The following is a 10,241-nucleotide window of genomic DNA, read 5'->3' as shown; positions in this document are numbered from 1 at the left end:
TTAAAGTAAAGCATCATACACATTGAAAAATAGTTTAAAGTTAAATATTAAAATAAGTCTAACGTATCTTAGCGAAGAACAAATAACAGAGCTGTCAGAAACATAGGGAAACTTTTTCGTTCCTCGATATAAATATGTATGCGCAGTCCAAAACAGATAAAAGTGAAAAGAATAAGACAAAAGTAGAAAGTCAATAATAGGCACCATTAAGATACGTGACTAGCCAGCGCCGCGGTAAATTAAAATGTGTATTGAATTCACGGCGATTACGTACACCACAGCCTGACAACTTACGGAGGCTCTCTGCCTAAGAAAACAATAAAAGGGATATTTTATGTCGTCAGGGGAATTTATTATCGCCCTCTGTAATTACGTGTCGCCTAATTTATTCGAATACCTGTCCAGTTATCAGCAATAACCATATCATCTTGGGCAACACAGCTGACTTCCGACAATGTTCGTACATACGTTTCCTTTGTTTTTTTATAATGCTTTTCACACATGCTCATTACGAATAATAATAAATAATAATAATAATAATAATAATAATAATAATAATAATAATAATAATAATAATAATAATAATAATAACAATAGGGAAAAATTCTCTATCGCGAGAGTATATATAATGTTGTAAAGTGTCCACAATCATACAAAGTGTTAAGAGTCCGTGTATAATTTAAAAATTATACATGGACTCTTAACACTTTGTATTATTGTGGACCCTTTACAATAAAATAATAATAATAATAATAATAATAATAATAATAATAATAATAATAATAATAATAATAATAATAAAAAGAGGCATGATTCAGTGGCAAAAGCCCGCCACTGGAGCCTGTGCAAGAAACATCAGCTACCTTGCAGTAATAAGTGGTACGAGCACCAACCTGAGGGAGTGATAGAAAACGATCAGGCAAAGATCCTCTGGGACTATGGTATCAGAACCGATAGGGTGATACGTGCAAACAGACCAGACGTGACGTTGATTGACAAAGTCAAGAAGAAAGCATCACTCATTGATGTCGCAATACCAGGGACAACCAGAGTTGAATAGAAAGAGAGAGAAAAAATGGATAAGTATCAAGATCTGAAAATAGAAATAAGAAGGATATGGATATGCCATGGAAATCGTACCCATAATCATAGGAGCACTAGGCACGAATCCCAAGATCCCTGAAAAGGAATCTAGAAAAACTAGATGCTGAAGTAGCTCCAGGACTCATGCAGAAGAGTGTGATCCTAGAAACGGTGCACATAGTAAGAAAAGTGATGGACTCCTAGGAGGCAGGATGCAACCCGGAACCCCACACTATAAATACCACCCAGTCGAATTGGAGGACTGTGGTAGAGAAAAAAATAATAATAATAGTACTTGAGGCAAAAAGACCATTCTTATAAAGATTTTTTTAAGTATATAATTACACAATCCAGAATTCTTTAGCTTTTGAAATTTTACTCATTTAACTGGGATGGCGAGATGACAAACGAACCTCAGTGTAACTAGCCTGTCAAAATACCTTCCTTTAATCAACGAAGGGCCAAGAGATCGGCATTTTTAGATACCATACACCTGCGTAAAATGTCTTCATACCAAATATCGTTATCTATTCAACTCTCGCCTTTTCTAAAACCCAATTTGTCTAACTGCCGTGTTTACAATGTTTTTCTTCCCTAGACTAATTGTCGTATTCAAGTCAGGTAAGACCGCCTTTACTCCATTTCTATACTATGATTCCTAATTCCAAACCATCAAGCTTTGTATTCCCGTAGGGGGATAGTGCCATCAGTACACCTCACGGGCTACACTGTAGGGATTACTAAAGGTTCTTTGCAGCGTTCCTTAGGCCGACAGCTGCAGCCCCTTCCATTCCTTTCGTTGTACCTCCTTCATTCATATTCGCTTTCTTCCATCTTGCTATCCATCCTCTCCTAGCAATTGATTCCTAGTATAACTGCTTTGAGGTTTTCCTCCTGTTACACCTTTCAAACCAACCTACCTTCTCTCAATTTCCTCCCATGCGTTGAATGACCCCTTAAGTCCCAGGATTGGCCTTCAGCCAAAACTATATTCCACTCCATTCCATCAGAGTTTATATAATCCTTCATTCATTCTACAAGTTACAAGCCCAAGTCTCTCTCTCTCTCTCTCTCTCTCTCTCTCTCTCTCTCTCTCTCTCTCTCTTGTAGATTCCGCTTCAAAAAAACGTGAAATTTTACCTACCTAGAGGTGAGCATCTATTAGTCTTAGGTATTTTTAATAAGAATGAGTTCAACTTCCTCGATTAATTTAATGTCTATTCCCCTCCATACAGATTATCTGGGAGCCGTCCCCCACCCCCCGTCCCCCCCATAGCGGAGTCACGAGCCATTTCGAGAGATCCATGCAGTCCAATCCTTGGTCCATCCCTCCCCCATCAGCCTCGCAATGTCAACACGAGACAAAGGACCTCAGCGGCGAATCCGGTCTTGATTTTCCTTCATAAGCGTAAGCTCTTTTCACGGCCGTATTTCACTGGGGTCAGGGAGAGTGGCCTCTCTCCTTGGAACCCCCTCCACCCACCCCAAAGCCCGGAAGTTTGGAAGGAAATAATACTTTTCGGCAATATATACTCATATATTTCGGCCGAAATATAGATATGCAGCACCGCGGGGCCTAGGCGGGAACTCTGAAACAATAATGGGCTTTATTTGCGGGGCCAAGAGGAAACGGCTATTTATGTTGTAAATTCACATGACTGAGATCAAGTTTATGCTGGAAGGTGGCGAATTCCTCTTACGTATATAGAAGGCATTTTGGGGTTTATATCTGATGGTGACCATTGGAGTATGTGGCTGGGAGATGGCTGGTTTAATGTCAAAGTGGGTCTGCGTCAATAGTGAGTCGTCCTGTGTCTCAGGAAAAGGAGAGGAGTTATACAGAAAACAGTTGGTCATAAATGTGTGATGCATGAAGATCCCGAGTTGATTGGCGATTGTAAATAGATGCCGCAGAGCATGGAGAAAGCGCTTGAAAAATTGTTGTCAATGAAGAAAACTGGTGTTACTTAGGCTTGTTACCTACGCGTCACCTACTCCGAGGTGCTTAGTACTATACATGTAAGAAGTTCCTTAGGACGCCGTGTTCAGTACCAGCCCTTCTGGGATCAAAGTATTATATGCACCCATTTCTATGCTGTGTGGTCGACAAATTATATTGATAAACGATATCTTCGTGCGGCCGTCTGCTTGACATGTACCATACGGCGTTTAGTACTATATAGCACATCGGAGTAGGTGACGCGTAGATAACAAGCCATAGTAGCACCGAAAGTTTGAAGTGAATTCTAACAAAATTAATTTTAGGACAATCAGGAGTCTTGGAAATGACCTTATAAATTATAATCAAGGCGTATTTCCGGTCCGACTGGCTTTTCAAGTGAGTTTCGTTTATGCCTTTTCAACAAGAGAGAGAGGAGAGAGAGAGAGAGGAGAGAGAGAGAGAGAGAGAGAGAGAAGCATATGAGAAGTCCAAGTGTAGTTAAAGGTTATAGTTACTGGAAGCGAATGAAACAGTTATGGTGTGTCCTTGACGTGTTAATCTGCAGAGTCAACTTAGCCCCAAGAAACTGATCCACAAGACACCAGAGGCTCGATTGACAACACGGGCTCTCTCTCTCTCTCTCTCTCTCTCTCTCTCTCTCTCTCTCTCTCTCTCTCTCTCTCTCAAATCATGAGATGTCACTCGCGCGGTTAGTATTCCGAAGTAACAATTTTAATGACTGCGGGTGTCTGATCGATCATCTGCAATAATCTGGAGTACTTTCCACTGAGGGCAATAAAATGCCCAAATTAACTTAGATTTAAGTGAAATGAAAATGCTACTGTAATTCCCTCGCTGATGCATTGTTGCGGATAAGAACTCACGCCTTGTGTTTTGTGATGTATATAATCACATTAAGGATTCTTGGTTTACGCTGTTTTCTCTCAAGTTACGACGACTCAAAATTATTAGCATTGTGATGAAGACTGTTACCGTCCTCGTCAGCTGTGAAAGGTATAGTGTGTATGCAAACTATATGAATTCGGGTAAAACCACGGTCTATATATAGGTGGGTAAAACCATAGAGCAATTTCATAATCAATCTGTAAGATATCTGCTCAAAGTTCTTCGTCACTCAGCTGATACGAAAATACCACAGGAATACACACACAGGATGTGTCGTCACTTTGCCCCTTCAGAAATAGCGAAGATAAACGTTTTGGCCTGTTTCTTTCTTTTTTTTATCGCTGTGTTTTTCATCAACCCGTTTGCGCACAGTTGATGTTCGTATGTTGAATTATCGAAGTAGTACCTTAGAGTATTGTGATTTAAATTATGTTAAATTAAAAATACGCTCTTAAACTAAAGCTATACTGGAGATCGCTCTTCACACTGTAAATAAAAGTTCATGTTATGTATTTCCTAATTTGTTTCTGTAATCCGCGTAAATATGGCTTTTAAATATGGCTGGTAGTACTAGGAAATGTTTTCACCTGGAAATGAACTCTGAGGTCTTAACCCCGCCTCACCAGGCAGCTCTTAGACTTCCGTTTCCGCCGTTGTCGTACGCCGTAGTTAAACTGAACTTTTTCAGAGTCTGTATATATATATAGCCCCATTTTTTCCTTTCCTTCTGTGGTAATAGATTTCAAAACTTGTATATTTCGCTCCATTTTTTGTTCTAGTAGCTTTTAACAGACGTGTAAATATCCTAAACTGAATGTTCCCTCTCTTCAGTCTAGGGATTCGGCTTCTTCGGTTCTCTGCTGTTCTATTTATAACATTAATAAAATGAATCGACGCATATATGATTTCTACATCAGTCAGAAATTATGAATCTAATGTTTGAATGTCATAAGCGAGGAAGCCCACAAAAACATCGTAGCCTAGTTCTCTTGCGAGAGTCATGAGCACGTGCTGCTGAGTGCATGGAATCAACAAAGAAGCTGACATTATCTGGGTTAATCAGAATTAAACAAGAAGAGGAGAAGGACGCCAATTTCTTCCGCGTGATTTGCGATTTTATTATATTTTGTATCAGTGTCTGCATTTTAGACTGACAATTTAGCGCTACCTACTCTCTCTCTCTCTCTCTCTCTCTCTCTCTCTCTCTCCATCTCTCTCTCTCTCTCTCTCTCATCTCTCTCCTCATCTCTCTATATATATATATATATATATTATATATATATATATATATATATATATATATATATATATATGCGTTATGTTCGCTATAAACGGAGAAAGAAAATTACTGGATAGTTTTTAACCGGGCGCCGAATTGATACGGATATCCGGTTGGATATCCGACCATGCTAGTTAGTTTTCTGCCATGAGTAGCAGCCAGGGTATAGACAAGGTGGTGGTTCTAGCAACCGCATATCCCAAAAAAAGGGGAAAAGGCAATAAAGAAAAAGAAATTAAGGTAGTACCATAAAATGAGAGAAAAATTCCTGCAAAAACCAATGTCTAGAAGACCTCTAGTACGTAGTACTACTAGTTCATCGTCTGCAAGAACCGGCGTAACTCCGAGGTTCCTTTAGGCCTATATGGAGCGTTCAAATGTCCTGATTTCAGTGCGTAGTGTGAAGGCGCCTTTACCAGAACCCCAGGACGGGACGTAATGTCCTAGAATTTGGACTTCCAGTCGTGGTCTTCTTTATACATTACTCTCATTTTTTTGACGGAACGGATACGCTGTTTCGGAAAAAAAAAAAATCTGTATTTTCTTGCTTGTATCTGTCATCGGTTCTAAGACTTCGTCAAATGTTTCCACATCAGTTACAACCATTTTCACGTTTTCTAATGTATTACAATCCTAAAGGTTTTGTTTGATTGTTACAAAAAAATAAAACCAAGAAGAGTAATGAGATGTATTTTAGGAAAGTGTAACCCTGACAGAGTCCCGAGTCATTTGATAAAAAAGAAAAAAAAAAGAAAAAAAAGTAGATCACAAAATAATGATTCGGGAATTTCTTATATTTTGAAAAAGTATTAAATCAGTGCAATAAATAATCAGCAAGAGGCAAATACTAAACATATTTCACATTTTTTCGTATATTGTAATGTTAGGCAAGAGGTCGTCTATCATAAAATAATAGATTAGGGACATGCTAAGTCAGTATACTTTAAAAACGGCACTTTAAGTTTGTACTGGTGAATCAAGGTTTTAAAGGGTGGACTCTTACGAACACTAATACGCTTAGGAATTTACTCCCTGGTGCATCTTGAGTCACTCGTTCGGACGAAGGGCTCTTGCGCCAGGTAAGTTGAAAGGTATCTTTTAAAGGCGAGAGACTTTAAGAGATGCATTACTATCCAAACTTTTGAGATAACAAATGTTAATGATTGCTTTTTTATTATTGTTACTATTACTGTTATTATTATTACTGAGATTTTTTTTTCACTTTTCATATTTAACCCTCTGGACCTGACAATTCTTTAGTAAACACAAACGGTCCAAAGCAGGAAATTCATTTGCATGCAATCTGTTGTTCAATGTACTTGTTTTTAATATTTCTGCCGTTATTCTCGATAATTACGATTTTTACTACTTCTTCAGTAACTGTGTGGATGGCCTATTTATGCCAGTTTTATAATGTACTCGTGCAACTAGATTGTGTGTATTGTAGTCTCTACTTTGTATATTCCAATGTGTATGACCCTGAACTGAAATGAAGACTTTTATAGAATATTATCATTGTTCTGTCATCGGTATATCCATAATATTAAAGTCTGGAATGATGTAGCTACGTCCTGTTTCTGGACAGTTTCCCCTTCGATAGAGCTGGGTGAAAGCGGCGGCGAGGCGAGGAGAGAAACAGACGTCGCACGGCCTGCCGGCCGCCTGTCCGTCCGCCCGTCCGTCCGACGGCGCGGGTTCCGCCGAAGGAGGGGAAGTAGTAGTAGTGTGAGTTGTGAGGTACAGTGAGAATGAGACTGAGAGAGAGAGAGAGAGAGAGCGGAGGAGAGCTGAGCGGAGGAGAACTGAGAGCAGGAGGAGAGGTTGTGGTTGCGAGGGGCGGCCGCCAGATGTCATCGCGATCTGTTTTTCTTCCTGACAGTGAATTTGTGAAATCAGTTTCGGGGTGACGATGCCAAGTGCGACGGCGGCAGATGTGATGCAAATTCGGTGTTTCTTCCTTCTTTGATGCGCGGAGGCATCAAGATGAGTCTGATCATGGACAATAGACTGGAGGAGACGGCGGACACCGAGGCCGAGGTCAAGAAGCTGCAGGCTCTAGTCAAACAGTTGGAACTGCAGAATGAGGAATTGCGGTCGGAGAGGCAGCAGTTGATGAAAGAAGGTGGTGGTAGTGTGGGCGGCAGTCCTGTGCCTATGGGCGACGGTACTACAACACCTGTGGGCGGCAAGGATCATTCTCAGCAACCCCCGACCACTCCCAAGCGGCAGTCCCAGGGGCTCGACTCTGACTTCGAGGCCATGGATCCTATCGGCCTCGACGAGACGGACCTGTCAGACGACGAGACCTGGTGAGTAGTAATCCTTTCTCTCTCTCTCTCTCTCTCTCTCTCTCTCTCTCTCTCTCTCTCTCTCTCTCTCTCTAGAATTCGCCTTTGATTTCTCAGTATTAAAATTTCTGGTTTATCCTTTGATCCTTAAGGTAGTAGGCTAGTATGTCCTTCTTCCAGGATGACGTTCAGGTTAGGCTGCAGTCACCCTTGGGGGAAACGAACCTGCTATTAGTAGTATAAATCTCCATTATCTGTTGGGCTTGACAACCTAATCAAAGCTATAGTGTTTTAGTTTGGGTTAAATTTTTAGTTATGAGATTTGATTCATTTAGAAATGAAGGGTAAAATACCGTAGCGGGACCACTTTCCCAGGATAGACATTAGTCAAGAGCCAGCAGCGTTTGTCGAAGCAACGCCTCGAGACCTCTACCTACTTTCCTCTCGAAGCAAGTTTTTTCTCCCAAGTCACAAATTAAGGCCATCATTTCCGATTTTCGGGAAGGTGGTCACGCTATGTTAGAGGAGGTGGTTGCCAGATGGCCATTCAATATTTTACCCTACCATTTTTTTTTATGTTTGTCTTGTTTCCTTTGCTTGGTTCTGGTATCCAGGAATAACCTAAATTTACTGGCACCAAACAACCTGTCACGAACTTATTGTGGTCGTTTTGATGCACCTGGAATATCGTTTTATGTTTCTAAAAGTTGGTTCGACATCAAAATACCATTTCATTACAGCCTACGACTATTTGCAAAGGGAAAGTTACAAACAGAAGTCTTAATTCATCGGTTGTCGAAGGGTTTCCGCATTGAATCTGCATCATATTCACCCTGTAGCTAACTGTTAATTGGATTTTTATGCACACTTTTATTTCATTTAACTCAGTTAGTTTTTAACTTTGTTAGTTCGAGTGTCTTGAACTTCATGGCACACTCCCGTTCTTCTGTCTACATAGCCTATTGAGAATAAGCATTGTTTTGTTTTTAAAATTGCATTAAGTACCGCACTGCTAATGTATTAAAAATTATAACAAAGTGTAATTCAGAAACTGAATGGTTGAACAATTGAGTTGCTCCACATCGGCTATTACCTTGGAAATTTACTTTTCCCATAGTATTTTGGTAGCTCATTTAGGCTGTGCTGTTATTTTTAGTTGTTTGACTGTAATTAACCTATAATTAATCTCTGAACTGATATGTTATTGTATGCTGGTGATCCTGGAATGCTATCGCACATGCGCAGCGTTATAGGGAAGCTTTTGGTAAAAAATGGAGTTTCATCCCCCGAGGGGTCCGGCTAAGTAACACGGCCTATTAGATTCGGTTATGCTAGGGTTGATTAGGTTAGTGTAGTTCCTTTTATAATAGATTTGGTTAGCCAATCCCTTCTTGAACAACATTTGGCACCCTGATGACTTGTGAGGTGGCCATCGTAACAACGTGATATCCGTTCTCTCTCCCTATAGTATTTTACCCCATGCAAAAACTCCTGTTACGAAAGGGCCCCGATAAAGATATTAGGTTAATAAAATTTGACCGACAATACGCAGCACCACCGCCTTCGTCAGCAACACTAAAATTATAGGAAAAATCAATTTCCAAGGTAATAATCTTTGTGGAGTTATCCTGTAATTTTTCCAACAGAATTGCCAGTACAGGTGTGTCAGATTATCATGCAAGTAGGCTGTACCATATTTGTTATTGCTAATAAGTGACATTGTTTGATTAAAAACATGCCGTAAAAAGTTGCAGTTCATTGTAGGTCATGAAATTCTTCCCAAAGATTAAATAATATCCTATATAGTGAGGTTCCTATGAATTCATTCATACATGGTGGCCCATTTATATGAATTTGTTGCTCCACTTCTGTGATGTGTTCTTTGAACTATGCTCGTTATCTGAGAGGGCATTTTTTTAGTACCTGTACGTGCATGTATTCACACATTCAGAAATCACTCCTCTGTATTTTGTTTCTTTATGCACAGTATTATCTTCAAGTTTTGGTAAAATTGAATACGTTTTTTACTATTGTCTGATTCCTTCCTGTCACCTTTCAGAATATTTACCACCTTTTGTTTACGTTTTTGTTAGGAATGCACCGATATATACCCAATTTTTTGGTTGATACCAACACCAACTTTTAAAGCTGATACCAATACCTGTTACCTCCATATTACTGTTATTTAAGAGAATATATATTGTTACTAAAATCATTCTTGTTCTCTAGTTATTGTATACTAAAGGATGAAAAGTTGAAAGGTCATATAAATCTAACTGAAAAAGAACATCAATTATAAATATTTAGTGTTTAGATCACTTTATTACCTGGATGCAGTTAGGCTTATATTATGGCTACCATTAGAAGACATTTAACAAATTAGGTAGTACATGGTGCTTACTCGAGTTCATGGGGTGACGAGAAATCTGAAATCACCAATACCATATAGTACATACTTTTATTCAGTTTTAATTTATATATTGGCTAGAAACAGTTAACAGACATTTATTTATATTATGAAAGGTTCTGGTTTGGTAGGCTTTGTTAATATATACATTTTAGGACTAGAAGGATTTTAAATATGTATACTAATGACAAAAGTATCGGCTGGTAGGTATCGGCCAGAAATTCACCGATGACGATACCACAAAAACTAGCTGATACCACCAATACCGATACCTGGGCACATCCCTAGTTTTTCTGTATGCTTAGGTCTTTTGTTTGTTTATGGTATTTACCATTT

General features: G+C 39.3%; 1 protein-coding gene across 2 annotated transcripts in view; it reads left to right on the top strand.

The window, feature by feature from the left end:
- Positions 1 to 7,045: 7,045 nt before the first annotated feature.
- LOC135222016 (SLAIN motif-containing protein 2-like) overlaps positions 7,046 to 10,241 on the top strand; it is a 198,619-nt gene continuing 195,423 nt past the window's right edge. For both annotated transcript variants that reach the window (XM_064260142.1, XM_064260141.1), the window contains exon 1: positions 7,046 to 7,519. In XM_064260142.1, the coding sequence (XP_064116212.1) occupies positions 7,176 to 7,519 (344 nt within the window). In that variant the 5' untranslated portion in view covers positions 7,046 to 7,175. The remainder of the gene's footprint in view (positions 7,520 to 10,241) is intronic.

Source organism: Macrobrachium nipponense, chromosome 3 (genome assembly GCF_015104395.2).
Source record: "Macrobrachium nipponense isolate FS-2020 chromosome 3, ASM1510439v2, whole genome shotgun sequence".
Classification (NCBI taxonomy): Eukaryota; Metazoa; Arthropoda; class Malacostraca; order Decapoda; family Palaemonidae; genus Macrobrachium; species Macrobrachium nipponense.
This window is presented reverse-complemented; position numbering and strand designations above follow the sequence as displayed.